We start from the raw sequence: 18034 nt of genomic DNA, 5'->3' as shown, positions 1-18034 counted from the left end.
GGCTTTTTTGTGGTTTTTTGTTTGTTTGTTTTTTCTTTGTTTGTTTGTTTTAATTGTTTCAGAAGGGCAGCCCTGTCCTAAGAAGCCAGACAGCTGAGTTTTAGGTGACTGAAGTCAACAGAGGTGAATCACACTCCCCCGTGGGTAGGCTGGGGTTAATGTCTCTGTGAAAATACACCAACACTGGAAATCCCCAAACTGGAGTTGAGCACAAACCAGACACCAAAAGGAAAGGCAAAGAGAGGCTCATGGGAAGTGAAATCACTGATGCCTTACCTAGACTTTTAGTTCTTGTTTTATCTTTTTAGATGTTGTTCAAACAAACAGGAAGTTCTGATAAGGTACAGAGGCCATTCCCAGCAAGGGCAGTGGGCAGCACTCTGTCAGAAGGGTTGATTTTTAAACCAGTGGTTCAGATGCTCTTTCCTCACACAGGCAAAAGGAAGCTGTCAAATAAAAATAAAATATGGAGACAAAGCTTGCTCATCCAGACACTATTTCATGTGGAATTGTTTCATGCACAGATATGAAGAAAAATTTGATCTGCTGAGAAGAGATTGAAAAGCTGATGGAGTTGTGTTGCTCTTATTGAAGGAAAGGAAAGGATCATATTTCTACATGTCTTAGGGTGTTAATTAAGTGGGAAAAGGTAACACCTTCTACTGTCTACCCAAGAAGAGAGTTTTAGACAAATGGTAGTTGTAAGACTTTTTTTAGTGTTGGTTGCTTTTCCAGGAGATTCTCCAGTTTATTGCTAAGAGACTGTTCACACAGTGTTTGAAAGGTACTGATTTCCTACTTGCTTTTTTGGTTTCTAGAATGCAAAGGATATATTTCATACAAGAAAAAGAAAAAAAAGGGTGTTTGAGGAAACACTGCATGCAGCAGTAAATCTTTTAATAACCTTCCCGGACTTCTGAGAACCTGGGAAATATTTCCCAGTTTATCTGGGAAGAAAAATGCAGTCTTAAAAAACACTGTGAAGGACAACTGTAAAAACAATTGAGTTAATAAAAACATTTAATTTTGAGAATTTTAACTATTGCTTGGTTTTTTCCTAAGGCGTTTTAATTATTTTATTGAAAATTAACTTGCATTTCTACAGACTGCTTTTAAAACCTGGAGGAAATAAGACTCAATTTAGAAACTGTTGCAAGGTGAGGTTTTAGTTGAATTTGAGGAGATTTGAAATCCTCCTTTCTTGAACAAATCTATTTTTCTCTAATTGGGAAATTCATCAAAATTGATCATTTCCAGCAACCCTTTTCACTTCTGCCGACTCAGCATTCCCTGCTGAAGAGCTGCTTGGTCAAAAATTCTGTCAGAGTTCAAAGATTTTGCTGCACTTGGATTAATTATTCCTTCTCACTGGGTAGTCCATGGGCTGTGCTGACCTGATACTTGCAAGTGTTGCCATAGCAAATACGACCAGAGGCCTTGTACTAATGGGGGACAATTTCAGTTGTGTTGGTTTGTGTTAACTTTTACGGTTGCTTTGGGAGATGCACAGGCTTTCATTTAGAGAGGGATGAGCAGGTCTTGGTTTTCAGAGTAGATAATAAACAAAGTATTCTCTTGATTTCTCTGTTGAAAAATATGCATCTGGGAATTAGGACTGGTAATATGTACAGCCTCCTGATGCCATTATTATATTGATTTTTAAAGTATGATCACAATTTAAAGGCAGTTCTAAAGAGATGTCTTCACTCTTTTGGCTGAATGCTGTCTCTCTACTCCCTCTGCACATTCAAATTTGGTAACACCAGTTTGGTAACACAATTTTGGTAACACCTTGGAGAGATACTGGGTGCTGTACCTCAGCCAGACCAGGCTCTGGCAAATCTTTGTGTGGTGGTTTAAGATGTCAGTGCCCGAAATGGTGGCAGCAGCAGAGACCAGCACTCGTGTCCCTGCTAAGTCAGGGTGTCTATCATTGCTCAAGACCCCTCAGCACATGCTGGGATGCTGGGCTGTGCCTGGTCATCATGCTGGGCTCCTGCAGGCTGCTCTTTTTGGTGAAAGAGAGCCAGACCCTGGAAAGCTGTCAGATAAAACAAGTCAAAGAAGAAACTTCTTGAACTGCTGGAGCCAGATGTAGCAGTGCCACTGAGTAATCTCCAGTGACTCTTGTAAGTGGTTCTCACCCTGGTTTTCAGCAACCCAAGTGTCAGGAGATTTCCTTTATACTCAACTGGGACCTAAGTGTGACTGCCCTCTTTGATCCTGGGGCTTGCACAGTATCCAGCAGCAAGATTTTGAATAACAAGTCTCATCAAGGTTCTCAGATCTGAGTCTGTATTTCAGTGTGTGCTAAAGCCCATGCTAGGCTGGTGCTGTCTGTTTGTAACAGTAAACCTGTTAACAAGCACTCACAAGGGGCAGGAGGAGCAGAGGTCAGCTGTTTTTAGCAACCACATCCCTCTGATCTTTTTCCTTGTTTGGGATTAGCATAGTCTGTTATGGTTTTGATCCTCCAGAATTCTCTTGTTTCCAGTTAAGCAGGGAGTCCCTCCAGGGATGGGTAATCGTGCTGATGCATCCGTGTGACTGAAGCAGAACATAAAAGCCAAGTGAGTCTGTGCTGTCCTTATTGGTTCTTTAAATTCAGATTCAAATGCAAAATAATCTCATGAAAATTGCTGATAGGCTTTGCCTTTTTTTTGTGCCTTATCACTACTGATGAGGCCAAAAGTAACCAGTGAGTACCCTTCCCACACGAGGCAGAAGATGACTAAAATTTAACAAAACTCTGTTCTCTGTTGCTCACTGTGTGATGCAGCTGAGTGCTGTTGCTCATGAGCCACACAAGGATGCAATTAGTCTAACAGCTCTTTATTATGAATGTGGCAGAACAGAATTAGAACTCAATTTGCAAGTCCCCCTTTCAAACCCATTCAGCCGTTAAGGCTGCATCATCTTTCAGTTTTCCAAGGCATATAATTGATAAATGATTTCTCCCTGCACACCTCAGCTCCTCATCTTTATTCATGAACCAATTAATCTTTGTAGGACACTGTGATCATTTGCATACATGGCCAATGTCACTAACCTCTGTTATTTCATTCAGGAAACAATTTTGCAGCCCATGAAACCACCAGGAGGGGAAAACCTGGACTATGTCTAAATTTCTGTTGTTCTGGCATTTCTCCCTCACATCATCCTCAAATATAAAAATCAGATGCTGCTTGTGCTAGAAAATGATGGATTAACCTGTGAGGAAACACACCTCAGCAGTATGTTTCAATCATGGCTGATACGTATGAGCAGAGGCTGAAAACACGTTTCCTTGGCATTTTTGAGGATTCTGTTGTGCCAACCTATTTTGTTTATTAAATATTTTATTTTACTCTCTTTGCTAGTCAGCTCTCCTGGGTTAGCAAAGAGAAAGCTGCTATAGTGAAGCACAGTTAGGGGTAAATGGGGAGGTGTCTGTACTGTTTAAACACTTTCTTCATGAGCTCTGCTTCCTGAAGGTCTGTTATAAACTACCACCCAAACAACACATTGTCCAAGTGACTCATGTTTTCTTTTTGCCAGTACACGTTGACTTATTTGCCAGTGTCTTAGCAAGGAGCACTTGCAAGGCAAGTTTTATTTTGGTAAACAAAGCATATCAAAGAGAGTCCCAGGAGCACTCCAAGCAGAACTTCTGAGCACTTGAGGAAGGTGTCCAAGTGCCACCTACAGAGAGCACACTTTGGCCAAATTGCATGTGAATGGATGCACACCTGTCTCCCTCTCTATGTACAAAGGTTATTTGTGCACATATCCAGAATGCAATTAACCCTGGAGTAGTGATGTGTTCTACCTGTCTCTGGCTGGATCAACAGAACTTTCTTTCTTCTTTGCACTCCTTGCACTTGCTCACATTTCTTGCACGGGGTCTGGCAGAGATTGGAAGAGTTGACCCTTCCTTTGGGCTTTTGGAGAATGCTGGGAGCTGTTTGAAAGGTGCCAGGCCCTGTTTGAGGATGCTGATGAAGAGAAACCCCATAGAGCATAGGTCCTGCCCTCTTTCATTCACCCCTCTCAGCTGGTGTGGTCCCCACCACCATCAGTCTGTGCAAGCAGATCCACACTGCAGTGACAGCCTTCACTGCTCTAGAATCTGGCTCCAACCAAAAATTCGGGAAGTTTCTACAAATTTGGAAATTTTCTAGAGACATTTGACTGGTATGCAAGATCTGATCACTGCATGGACAGCATCACCCCAGGTAGGTCTGAGAAGCATTATGAGACACTGAGGCCACGTTTCCCTAATGCCAGTTGTGATTTGACAGTGCAGCAAGCAGTGGATGTAGGACTGGTGGGCAGGGCCTGCATCCCTCCTCAGGAATCTCTGTTTTCCCTGCTGAGGCTGATTGAGCCTTTCACTGGCACATTACCTAACCACAGGATGGTTTCACTGACACCTGAGCAAACACAGGCCTTGAGGAGAAGGCATGGCAAGGCTGATGCTCCTGAGTCTTGTCCACCATCTCTCAGACATGCAGAGCGTTTTGCTTTTCATTTTCACATTGCTTTTCTGCTTGCATGAATCAAAGCAACACCACACATGTGAAGCACCTGCTAGGAGATTTCCGGAGTGGATGTGTGAGGCTCCTCTTTGTGCTTCATGCATTTACAGGTATTCATTGCTGTATTTCCTTAGATCCTTAACAAATGCACTAAATGAGAGCCTGTCCTGAGGGAGTTCAGTGTGTCTAGGTGGGATTAGTTATGTAGTTTTCTGCTCTTTTCATAAATTTCAGACATAGCATTACCTGTGAACAGATGGCCTGTGTAAATACTGGCCTTTCTCAGCTTTGGACAATTTATCATGGATCTGGAATAGTAATAGTAGTTTGCACTCTGGGAACAAATCAGGTTTCCCATAAAGCACTTTGAAAAGTTATCAGGGGACAAAAAGTAAATAAGATGCAATGAAAAACAGTCCTTTATAAATATAGTAATTTTACTCGGTGAGAACTAAGAGCTGTGTGTTACTTTCAGAGCAGCAAAGGAATTGCCAGGTGAATAACACATTTTTACCGGTGGCAGAAGAGAACCTCCACCGAGCACTGAATGACAATTATAAAAAAAACGAGAGCAGTATAATGTGAGCTTGGCCCTAATTCTCAGTTTTCTTACATTAAGCTGTACAAAGTCCACAGATACCACCTTACCAGTACACAGTGCTCTTCTGATTCATGTCCTGCTTAATGAACAGCTTCTTAGGTTTGTGGATAAATTTTAGCTCCAAAGTGGCTCACCACACAGCAGGTAATGAGAGTTAGGCATTCAGTTACTCTCTGCTGCTTGCCTTGTCTGCTTGCCTGAAAAGCACTGGGCTTAATTGGCTGGGCAGCCTGAAGGAAAATGCTCCCAAATTCTTGGCAAGTCTGTTCTTCATACGGTGGAGGAGGCTACCAGAAGTGTGAGAAGACAGAGAGCTGACTCTGAGCAGCTCAGCATATGGGTTTGCGGGATTGGAGGCACCAGGATCCATTTCTCCATCAAGCTGAAAGCAGCAATCACTGGTACTTGCTGTAGGACCAGTGCTGCTCCTGTGCTTTTTGCAGCCAGCTGACAGAGACCTATTTTCCAAGGGTCCTATTTTCCAAGCACAAGCCAGATCAAAGCTGCTGCTCATTTAGGCAACAGTGGACACCAAGACCTGAAGTTTGTGATTAGGCTCATAACAGAATTAAGCTGCACTTAGAAGGATGAGTTATGTCACGTTGGGGTTTTGATTCAGTCCCAGTTCAGGAGGAAATCGAAACAACCTTATCTCTACAAGAGCACGGCAGCCAGCCATACTGCTCGCTGTCCCCTTTCTAAGGCTAGAACAGATGATTTCTAGCTAGGGTAGATGATTTACAAGAAGGTGTAAAATCCTCATCATACACCTAATTATGCTCTACTACTCTGTTGGGGGACATTTCCTTCTAAGTCCATCTGGTGATCAGACTGTACCCTGAGGCATGTGGATTGATTGCCCTCATGGTTTTTTCTCCTATTTAGTCTAAATGCTGATGCTTTATTTTTATTCGTATGAATGTGTAAGCCTTTTTGAAGCATTGAAAATTATGATTAATTGTGCAATGAAAATCAATAATGGAAGCGCTTACAAAGCCTGCTTGATTTGGGAGTGAATCCCAAAGACAGCTGCTTTCTCTAAGAAGGATGGGAAAAAGTTTGAGGAAAGCAACAGCAAAAAATTCCAGATCCTGGTTGGTATTTTTAGTGATGTTTGTCATAGGTTTAAGACCTTCAGCATCTGCTGAGAGAGACCTTTATTACAGGCTGCTATTACCAGTTCTTGAACGCAAAACCTCAAGTCGATCAAATAAGTAAGACTACTCGATTAACAGAAATACACTGAAAAGTGGAAATATTTATACTCCTGTACCAGAATGCAGCTATTCCCACACCTTCGGGGCCACGACAGATTCGTTTTTCAAGTGTGATTCCAGAGCCAGGGCTGAAGATCTGGGAGGTATGTACCGTGGTATCCCTGCCAGCAGCACTGACTGCCTTTCGCGGGCTGGCGAGTGCAGGCTCTGTGCCGAGAGCCCCGCATGCATTTTCTCTGCGTTTCGCAGAGGGTGCCCGCCGCTGTCGGGCGCTCCGTGCAGCCAGTGCCCCCTGGCGGCGCCGGCCCTGCCGCGGAGCTACGGGCCAGCGCCCCGCGCTGCTGCTCCCCAAAGCGCCGGCGGGCAGGGCACTGCCGGCGGGGAGGGACGCGAGCCAGGGTGCCGGGATGCCGAGGAGGAGGAAAAGCAGCCCCTTCCACAAAACATGATTCAAAAAACATCGTACACCACTTGGCCCCTCTCCAGAGCCTGAGGCAGAGGCAGCTTTCAGTCCCCAGAGCCCCTGAAGTCCTAGGCCTTGCCTAGTGGAAATGCATGATGTATGGAAGCCTCCTCTCTGCCGATCTCAGCAGACTCCTCTAAAAATCCTACCCCTGTGCAAAAAGCTGAGTTACTAAGAGCTGGCGAATGGAAAACGCCTGAAAATCCCTTCTACTCTCTGGGGATGGCAAATGCCTGCATTCATTTGGGGTCAAGGGAAAAGCCATCCTTCTCACCCTGGTTCTTGCTGCCATTTCCAATCTGTCATCTACTTCATCCTTCATGACTGCCCCTGAGTCTGGGGTGAGACCATCTCCCTGAAACAAGGAACCTGAAGCAGGGCTGTCTTCAGGCAGGATTACCCAGTCCTTCCCAACTACACCATTTATCCAACAAAAAATGGGCTCTTCATTTTGCAAACACATACATGCATATGACTCACACAATACATGGTCGTTCCACCTGAGAGAAGCTCTGCAGTCTCTGTTTCCTCTCTCTGGTTTACCTCTGAAGGACTCCCAAGTCAATCACAAGGGGAGAGGGGCTGCCTTTTCAGTGCCACCCCTCTTCTCTGGCAACAGCAGGTGGTATACTTGAAAAGAGGAGTAGTGTAGGGGCCATGGTCTCATAACTCCCCCTTCTTGGGCAATAAGCTGGGGTGACATCTCCATTGTATAACACTGTGGATGTTCTCCTCCTCTGGAAGCACTGGGAAATACTGGGACCAGATAGAATGGGTTTTAGGATGCTGTACTTTTCCCATCCTGTATTAAATTATTAAGAGGAACAGGGAGGGGAGTCAGATCTGATCAGGCACAGGATCTGGCCATTCCTGCAGAAACAAAGCAGCATATTTGCATTGCAGAATGCTTAAAGAAGCAAAATTTATGGGTACCTGGGCAAAGGAAGAGGATGTTGGGCAGTGCACCAAATGGGGAAATCATACTGGAAGTCCAGCCAGAACAATGTCCCGTCTTTTGCAGTGTCTCAGAGTGGCATTTTCACAAATGGCCTAGGAAATAATTCTTTCCATTCCCTGCAATCTGTGGTTTCAATAACAATGCAGAAAACACATTCTCAGCGAGCCCACAGATTATTTTTACCTCTGTCCCCATTTCAGCTCCATGACACACACCGACTAGCACATCCACCACTGAAAGCAAGGACTACACATTTGGCTTTATAGAACATTTTATTTGGAGAGACTTTTCATGTCATAGAATATTGGTTCTTTGTTAAGGCAGTTCTGAAGGGCTGGAGGAAAGGGAGGGGGAGGGGGAGAGAACTGTGTCAACGGGATTGCATTAAGGCAAAATTCCCTCCTTCTGCATTTCACCACAGTAAAATCCACGTAAAGGCCAGTAAATGTCTCATGCCAAGGAAGAGATTCAGTGCAATATATCCCACTGACTATCCATAGACAGGGCTAGGACCTCAACTGAGGCAAATTCACAGTGCCTTGTTAGCTGCAAAGCAAAGCTGATTTAGCTCTGTTGAGGATCCCAGCCTGGGTTCAGGGGAGCATTTTAGTATGTGTTTCTTATGCTAGCACAGGTATAAATGCTCTCCTGAATCAGAGCCACAGCCCCTTGAGTGCAAGTCTGTGAACTTAACAGAGTTGAATTTTTATTGTCTACATAAATATGTCATTCTGCATCCCTTTGTTCACTTCTCATTGTATTGCTGCTGAGTACATTCCCTTAGTTTCTTTAACATGGCTTTCATTTCTATCATGCTTTGCAATCTTTTTAAAGTGTATTATGACGTAAAAATGAATTATCCCTTGGAGAATGTTTGTTGCAAAGGTTCCAGAGTTTGGATGTTCTTGGAGGACCAGGCTGCAGTGTGGTTTTTTTTGGTGAGCAGTAATGTAATCTGTGAGTAATGCCATGGATGGCAGAGGCATAACTTACAGGAAAAAGTACTGCTCAGTTTACATACCAGCAACACATCACAGACACCAAACACTTCTTTCTTTGCGCAAGAATTTCCTCAGAGGATCCTACCGCTCCAGAAATACTCACTACTACTTGCATTAGCTTAAGGAAACCTGTTTTGTTATCCCAGGTGCAAACTGAAGGTAAGTATGGCAGAAATGCTACAAAAAGCATGACGACATTTTCAGGCAGAAGCAGAGTATAACATTTCATAGACAGAAATCCTGTCTGTCACTGGATGAACTCTCACAGAAAACCCTGCTATCCATTAATGAAAGGATATGCTTAGGCCTCCGTGTCGAAAACTTATTTAGGAATATGAAATGGTTATAGCTAGCAAAGTGGAAAAATAAGGCAAAGAAATCAAGCAACAAAGTATTTCCTGGATACACATGAATACACAACTTCTGTATGACCTGGAACCATGTATAACATTCATGCCAACCCTGCGTATTTATTTGATACAGAGAACAGCATCCAGTTTGAAGGAATCTAAAGGGTGAATAATCGACATCAGTGCAAAGTCTTTTGTGCTTTAAACTTTCTTCATTCCTTTTCCCATGAGGCAAGCAAACACTGTCATGACCATTTTGGGTTTTACTTCAACCAGGTCTTCTGGAAGGGCATAGACTCTTGCTCCAATTTTTCTTGCCATAGAGATGGCATATCTGCGTTACAGGGGTGGGGGAAAAAAGGGAAAAGTAAAGACAGAAATTAGTGCAGTAGCAATAATTTTCCCTTTGTTAAGTTTTTTACATGATCAATACCAGAGTGGGTTTCACTGCTTTACCAAAGTTAAACTTTTCTGTAGGAATGTATGAGACAGGTTCATAAAGAGCTACATTTCTAATAAAAGGTAGAGCGCATTCTCTGATGGTTAGAGCACTGATTACCTGCAGGATGGGAGACTGCAGGTACAAAACATTTAATCTTCCATCCCCTAAAAGATTATCCTCAAAACCAGCCGTTATGATCTTGCTCCCGCTCAATCTCTGAGACTCAGAATTTGTATATAAACAAACTTGCAAGGATAGAAGCAGAAGGCTGTTACCAGTGGAAATCAGTATTGTTGGAAATCAACATTTGGGGACTTATTTCAGTCATACCCAGAAAGTGCAAGTTGACATTCCCATCTCCCTGCTCAGAGCCACTGGCTCTTCGCCAGTGAGTTTGTCTCTTCTCTTAATTTTTTTAAAACAAGCTAGAAAATCCCAGGTTCTTTCCACTTCAGAGCACATACATTTGTGACATTTTCCCCAAAATGCAGAGAAGCATTGGGAATGTGGGGGAACAGGGGTGGGAAATGAGGAAAAGAACAGCAGAGGAATGAAGAAATAAAGTACAGAGAAAAGCACACATAGGATTGCAATAAAAGAAAGAGAACAAATGGTAGAAAATGGAAGGAAAAAGAACATTGGGAAAAGTCTTTACAAAAATAATGGCAGCTCTGGTTGCTTTACAGTCATCCTTTTCTCCTTTGTAGTTACTCCATAGAAAAGGAGAAGTTAAACTGATGATCAGACCAGGGGGTGATCTGTGTAATTCAGAAAGGAGAGGGAGATGCCCCCAGAATTGACTCTCTTCTAGGAAATCGTTTGCATTTGGGGGAAAAAAAATCAATATCCACATCTAGAGAAGCAGTTTTTCAGGCATGAATCCTGTCCTCCCCTTTCTCTCTTAAATATGCCCTTGTTCTACCTGTAGGTGACCAAAGAGCTGTCTCTAATCCCTGTTCACTATTTGTTGGCATTGTTCCCTAATCTCTGAGAGAATTTTAAATTTAAATTATGAGAAAATAGGAGCTTGTGAAACCAAGTGATTTCAATCCTTTCAAGGTATTTATGAAGCAGGAACTACAACATTACATACTGCATTGATACTTTTTTTACTACCTAACTCCCAGCCTTCATGCTTCTAACTCAGGTGGTATTTCTCACATGAGGTTGTGCCAGATGAAAATGACAGCAGAGTAGTTTTTAAAGACAGAGTCAGGCCAGCCTGAGCAGGTAACTCATGCTAAGTGCCACTTGGCAGAAACATACTTAGCATTATTTAGTTTCTCCTCATCATTCAGGTCCTCTGTTTTCAAGAGGTCATACTTGATTGACCCTGGTTGGATGGCATCAATGAGATCCAGGACTGGCATGCTGGTGCTGATTTTGCTATCCTGCATAGATGAAAGATAACATTAAATGCAAGAACAGGATGACAGAACTCCCACAAAGCTAGAGTCTAGACTCAAGAGCAATGCACAGTTCAGTCAAATACCATTTAGATCTTCACAAAGGGCTGCTTAGAATATTTTTTTATCTAAGGCAGACTAAGAACTCTTTCTAGGATTTTTTGTTTTACCCAAGGGATGAAAAATCATAGAATCATTTAGGTTGGAAAAGATTGTTATTATCAAGTCTACCCTTAATCTAGCACTTCCCAGTCCACCACTAAATCATCTCCATAAGCATTACATCTATACATTTTTTAAATCCTCTGGTAATGGTGACTCACTTTCCTAGGCAGCCTATTCCAGGGCTTGACAACCGTTTGAGGGAAGAAACTTCCCTTAATATCCAATCTAAACCTTCACTGGCCATTTGCAACTCAAGACCATTTCCTCTTGTCCTATCACTTGTTACCTGGGAGAAGAGACTGACCCCACCTGGCTACACCCTCCTTTTAGGCAGTGGTAGAGAGTGACAAGATCTCCCCTGAGCCTCCTTTCCTTGAGACTAAAAACCCCAGCTGTCTCATCTGCTCCTCATAGGATTTATGCTCCAGAGCCTTTCCCAGCTTTGTTGCCTTTCAGACAGGCTCCACCACCTCAGTGTCTTTCTTGTAGTGAGGGGCCCAGAGCTGGACACAGGATTCGAGGTGTGGCTGAGTACAGGGGCACAATCACTGTCCTGCTCCTGCTGGCCACACCACTGCTGATGCAGGCCAGGATGCCATTGGCCTTCTTGGCTACTTGGGCACACGCTTGCTCACGTTCAGTCACTGCTGACCAGTGCTCCCAGGTCCTTTCTTGCTAGACAGCTTCCCCAAGCCTGTAATACTGCCGGAGTTGTTGTGATACAGGTGCAAGACCCCAGCACTTGGCCTCATTGAACCTCATGCAACTGGCCTTGGTCCATTAATCCAGCCTGTCCAGATCCCTGTGCAGAGCCTTCTAGTAGATCAGCATTCCCAACCCAGCTTGGTGTCCTCTGCAAACTGAATGAGGATGCACTTGATTTGCTTGTCCAGACCATCAATAAAGATGTTAAATGCCCCAAAAAACTGAGCCCTGGGGGCACAACTGGTGACAGGCTGCCAGCTGGATTTAACTCTGTTCACCACCACTCTCTGGGCCTGGCCATCCAGTTTTTACCCAGCAAACAGTGCATCTGTCCAAGCTACGTGCAGCCAGTTTCTCCAGGAGAATGTTGTGGTAAACAGTGTCAAAGGCTTCACTAAAATCCTGGTAGACAACATCCACAGCCTTTTCCTCATCCATGAAGCAGGTCATCTTGTCATAGAATACAATGTCATTAAAGCAAAAGAAGGGGTGCAGGGCTAGTTCACTTGCTTCCTGTGGGGAAATTACACTGATAGACATCTACTGATGGGAAGGGTAAGAGAGACCAGCTGTGTGATTCCTGAACTCATTACATGAAGTTTGATGGATCTGTCCTCGCCTGGTGCAAACTGCTGATTTATATCCACTGAGTGTTCCCTAGCTTGGGAAGTGTCATAGATATGTTAGCGGAATTGGAAGTGCTCTGGAACTGGTCCATCTCTGTGTTTGTATGGTACCTTGCAAAATAGAGCAAGGTACCCCTGGATGGTACTACCAGGTTATGAATGTATTGCTATTGTTCATTTTAATACTGCCATTTGTAATTGCTGTTGATTCATAACCAACAGCACAGCAGTTCTTTCTTAATTCCAGTCATCATTCCTGTCACCATCCTTTGATTTCCCAAGCCAAACTGGAATTCAAGGTGTTTCCTGTAGTGATCATACCATATTTCTATTCTTCACAATAAAGTCCCTTGAATAAAACCTGTGTATTTGAACAAGCTTTTAAAAGGGAATGAAAAATAATCAAGCTATGCAGTGAGATATATCATAATGTAGAGCGTGTGTGTATGCATACACACATCTATATGTCACACACACAAGCACTTTGAATAAGAGATTCCTGAGCAGAGATTTCTGAAAAAGCCTGTACCTTGAAACTGGAGATGGTTGAATCTTTCCCAGCTGCAGTGAGTGTTTCATTGACCCAGCTGACAATGATTTCATCATTGACCTTCTCTCCACCACCAATGTCTTCAAGGATATTTAGGGTGTACCTTAAGAGGGAAGCCAAGATATTTGCTCAAAGTCTGCTGTAACCTCAGAACTGTCCTGTATGTGCACAGCTTGTCCGGGATTATCCCAATGATCTGATATTCCTCTGCCTCACACACACTCACTGTGCATATGATTTATGTTATAACACAATTATTAATCTAAGGAGGTTAATTCATACCCAATTCCTTACTCACTGTTTTGGGAATATTAAAAGTTTTGATTACTTAAAACTCCTGGAATTCCTCTCAATGTATCTCATTGTAAACTACTCATTCTCATAGTGCTTAAAAAATTATCACTGATTTTAGAAATAGAAGGGAATCCTTCTGCTCACCTAAGACTGACTTCTGCATAAAAACAAGCTTGGAGTGTTGTGCTTATACAGCATACACCTTGGGAAGATATCCCTAACTTAGGGTGAGTAATCACCTTATCCCTATTTTAGCTACCTTACTGATAATCCTCTATCTTTCTCTATGGTCTGAATTTGGTTTGTATTCAGTTCCTAACTACTGGGGTCTTTACTTTCAGTTATGGCACTCTTAAACACAGAAACATGCACACACAGAGAATTACATTAAAATGTGGAGAGGTATTTAGTTGTGCCCAATTCAGGGAGCAGCTTATAAAACTTCTGCATCACTTCCTTGTTTCTGGGACATTGTCCCCATTCCCTGATACAGAGACCTTTTAACTTCTTTTCCTCTCTGCTGTGCAATAAACATTTCTTGTTGCTATGCAGATAGTGACAATAATAATCTTCTGCATGAGCCTGTAGACCCTCCTCAGTGAGAGCATAACTGCAGCAATGCAAACTGAGCACACCAAAATGCTCTGAGGCTAGTGGCTGCCTGACCTACCTTCTCATCAACTGCCAGATTAAGGCCAGCGTGAGTGTACGGTTTCCTTCATTTAGATCTTGTCCAGCAATGCCAACAAGGGAAAATTTGGCTTGATTCTTTCCCAGTTCCACTGCATAGTTGCAGTTTTCAAGCTGTTAATGGCAGGGTCAAAAATATAGGAAAAAAGAGGAAAGAAGACAAGACACTGTTACTTTAAATTCTTCGGATCACTCAGCCTCCTGAGCAAAAAGGAACTTTGGGGCTCTGTGATAAAACAGCTGATTGACTACCAGCAGGCAGATCCATCCCAAATATACCATTCTAAACATATAACATAGAAGAAAATGCTGTACTTCATTATCAGGGCCTGAAAAGCGGATTATCCTGGAAAATAAAAGTGTGTGGCTCACGGGTACCTCCAGCATTATGGCATTGCACTGAGACAAAGGATTAATGTCCCAGCCAATATTTTAGATTGGTTGATCACTCTGGTCTAACTGGATGCAATTACTCATCCAGATAGCTGGGAGAAAGCTTTGCATTTAGCAGCTACTGTGTGATCGGTTCTTGATGCATCTGATCAAGAATGCTTATCATCACTGTCTTCTTTTGACGTGGAGGGCAGTGATCCAGACAGCTGCAATTAAGCTGGTGCCATGCATCTCACGGTCCAGATGCATTACAATCAGTGCCTAAAGCAGTAGCAAAAGGGATCTGCAAATACAGTTTCTAAATACTGATACAAAAGTTGTCTTTTTATACTTAACAAATATTTTTCACCTATCAACAGAGTGAGTGAGTCTTATGTATATTTCTTTTTCAGAATGAAAAATTATCCACTGACTAAGCACAAAAATCATTTAAGGTGCTGTCCTTGGGACTGGAGAGCATCATGAATACCCATGTTGCTGTTTGAACTGATTTAGGCATTCACTGAGGATAAGGCATCACTACTGGAGCTATTCTAGCTTTTTGTACCTTCTTCATGTTGCCACCCAGTTTAGGATATGGTGGTTTGTTCACCCTGTTCCAGTCTACTGGCACTTTGATCTTCTCATAGAGTTGGAAGATAACCAAAGCATCTGACAGGTCACTGAAAACAACAAAAAAGATACATCATTGTCCAAGAACAGAGGAAAGAAATACAATTCAACTATTAGCAGAGGTAAATTTAGATTCCTGGGAAATACAAAGCAGCTTATATTCTTGCAGGGCCCAGAAGTTTTTATGTTCTTGCAAACAACTTGATGGCTGTATTTATCATCTGAAGGGAGTGTAATACCTCATCCTACCTGTACAAGTGATTTACACGTGGATTAACACCAAGGGAGTTCATCCAGTTCCTAAATGTCCTTTCTTCCCTTGTCTCACCTAAAACAACAGACACATCAATCAAAGGCCTGCAGAACACCACACTTCAGTAATGTAAGTGCTTTGGGAAGAAACCCTAACTGAATTTACAGCACAGTGAACCATGAACAGTAGGAGAAACATGGGAAATATCACAGTGCAATATTTGCATTTTCCTGACCTTCAATGGAGCTCCAGTCGATGTCCTGGTTCTCTGGCTTATGCAGGGCAGGATATTTGTTGAACAAGTTGGCAATGAAGGCCAGATTGAGCTTGGGGTTGCCCCGGACGACGTCGGTGGCGGTGACGAACTGGCGGCAGCCGAGGCGCTCAGCCTGCTGCAGCATGCACTCGGCTCGCTGCACGTCATCCTTCTCCTGCCCGGCACAAAGGGGACATCAGCCTCACCCGCCCCAGCTCTGCACCCGCCCCAGCATGGGTGTCCTTGTGGGGATCCAGCTGCTAAAGCAGCTCCTTGATGGATTTACAGTTGTTCTCGTTCCCACTTTTACTAATGGCAAGTCTGTGTTTTCAAATGGGCTTTGCCTACGATTCAAGCACCTCACCATGTTGCTTTTACAGCCATATTCCATATACATGTGATGGTTTGATGAAATTCATAGATAAATGTATTTAAATACACTTGTTACATGCTAGTAGTTTATCAGTGGGATTAAATGGTTGCTGAAGTTTCAGAGTTATTATCTAACAAAAATCCAAACACATAATTTAATTCTTTGGAAGCTTTGATTTCTGAAATACAAGATCGTGTTGCAATGCCAGAAAGAATTTGCTGGCTCTGACATCCCAGTGCAGCCCTGTGTTGGCCAGGAATGCAAGTAACGGACAGAAAATATTGGCATTTACTCCAAACTTATCTTATCTTACCCTTAATCCTGACATGTCAATAGTAATAGCTGGAATGCCTTCTTCATCTCCCTTAGGGGCAACTTGGTTCAGCAAATGGTAATAAGCTCTTGAGTCCTGTGACAGACAGAGAAATTAAAGGGAAGAAAAATTACATCTAAAGCTCAGCCCTTTGAATGCCAGTGCTCCCCTGAACAATGTGCCTGCATGCTTCATTTTTATTACATCGATCATTGGGCTACATAATTAAATTAATTAAGCTGGAAGCACTTAGCAATTCCTACTTTATGCTGTGTTTGCCAGATCTATTTCTTCCCTGAGCCACTATATGTGTGCTGGAGAATGCCCAACACACAAGACAAAAATGCTGTGTGTTGAACTTACAGAAAAGGCAGCAACAACAAAAAGATATCAGAATTTACTCAATCTGAACATAAAATTAGAGGTAAGAAAATGCATACCTTTATAATGCTGTAGAAGTCAGGCTGCTGAGCATTTAATAAAAGAAAATGCAGAAGGAGAAAGCAGATGTTTAAAGTGGATTTCAAAGCAAGGCTGGAAAAGTTGTGGAAGAGAAAGCATAGTTTTCAAGGACAAAAGTTAACACTGACAACAGTATCAGCATTTTTCAGGCAAAAGGGCAGGAACAAGACAAGGGTTTATCATGTTCTGTCTTTAATCTTTTGTGAAATACAATGCTGCTTCCATATGTGGAAAATATTAACTCACTTCAGAGAACTGAAAATAGAGCTACATGTTACATGTTAATGTCTAGGGACTTGACTAACTAACCCAACTGATGCTCTTCAAAATATTAAGCAGACTACTTGAATTATTTAAAATATTTTGCATCTGCATTACTGTGTACGGAACCTAGGAAGTGGTTATTTACAGTAGAAGTGAGGTGGGGAGACAGACTTAGAGAATGTCTGTAAACACTGAAAACACTGAAATCTTGTAAATGTGTGCCTTATTTTCCAACTGTAAACACCAGAATTGTGATTTAGCTTTCAGTTGCAGATAGGATTTAATCAGTTGAACCATAGTCTTTTTGACCAGCACACAGAAAGATGGGAAGGACTCCATTCCCTTCCCTTTTCATGGATATTCTCCAGTCACCTCCACCAGTCAACTAAAAATCTGTTACGATAAAAATTGTATTCTCAAATGTGAGCCTCTACCCCTCCTGTTGCCTCACCTGATGGTTTTTTTCTGTATTTCAATTAAATGCTTGTGCTTATGCTTCAGTCCCTGGTGAAGCCTATGACCAGGTACCTTGGGAGCTGGATTTTTCCCATGCTATTCTGGGAGCAGGCAAGTCAGGTTGTGGCTGGTGAGGCTGGTGTCCTGGCCATCCCCTGGTTTTCTTGTAAGCCAGCTCAGATACCCTCCTTTATACACCCTCTACAGCTCTGGGATCTTGTCTGGGCCTCATACTGGGTTTTAGGGTCTGAAATTCCTCAGTGGGCACCACTGAGGTTCAGCTACATCTGTCTGGGAACAATGAAGGTCCTACAGAGAAAGCTTTGCTGAAATCTGCACCCACAAGCCCAAGAGGTCCAGAAATAATGCTGCCCAGATTACAGACCCACCATTGCAAGTGTCTCGCAGTCTAGTTGTACTATTTTCAGTAGTCCCAGTGAATTAAAATTCACAGAAAACCGCATTCAGGTCTATATCAAATGTTGGGACAGAGGAGCACATAGCCTAGGTGAAGGAAAGATCAAGTAGGGGAATTGGAAATGCCCAATAATTTTTCTCTACATGTTTGAGTAAGGGTTTTCCAAACAAAAGTCAGGTCAAGAGTTATTTAGGGAGATTTGGAAAGGAGGTGAGCAATAGAGGCAAGGAATTGAAAATGCAGTGTCCA

At 42.8% G+C, this 18034-nt stretch overlaps 1 protein-coding gene across 5 annotated transcripts in view; it reads right to left on the bottom strand.

The window, feature by feature from the left end:
- Window positions 1-8009: 8009 nt before the first annotated feature.
- Window positions 8010-18034, bottom strand: part of LCP1 (lymphocyte cytosolic protein 1) — a 48893-nt gene continuing 38868 nt past the window's right edge. For 4 of the 5 annotated variants that reach the window (XM_068182183.1, XM_068182179.1, XM_068182181.1 and 1 more), the window contains exons 9-16: window positions 16186-16281; window positions 15479-15674; window positions 15240-15318; window positions 14926-15040; window positions 13966-14099; window positions 12981-13104; window positions 10816-10940; window positions 8010-9441 (exon numbers count right to left, since the gene is read on the bottom strand). In XM_068182183.1, coding sequence (XP_068038284.1) covers window positions 9309-9441; window positions 10816-10940; window positions 12981-13104; window positions 13966-14099; window positions 14926-15040; window positions 15240-15318; window positions 15479-15674; window positions 16186-16281 — 1002 coding nt within the window. In that variant the 3' untranslated portion in view covers window positions 8010-9308. Of the gene's footprint in view, window positions 9442-10815; window positions 10941-12980; window positions 13105-13965; window positions 14100-14925; window positions 15041-15239; window positions 15319-15478; window positions 15675-16185; window positions 16282-16625; window positions 16653-18034 lie in introns of all 5 variants that reach the window. The other variant, XM_068182184.1, reaches the window with a different exon arrangement.

Source organism: Anomalospiza imberbis, chromosome 2 (genome assembly GCF_031753505.1).
Source record: "Anomalospiza imberbis isolate Cuckoo-Finch-1a 21T00152 chromosome 2, ASM3175350v1, whole genome shotgun sequence".
Classification (NCBI taxonomy): Eukaryota; Metazoa; Chordata; class Aves; order Passeriformes; family Viduidae; genus Anomalospiza; species Anomalospiza imberbis.
Note: the sequence above shows the minus strand (reverse complement) of the source record. Positions and strands in the feature narration are given on the sequence as shown.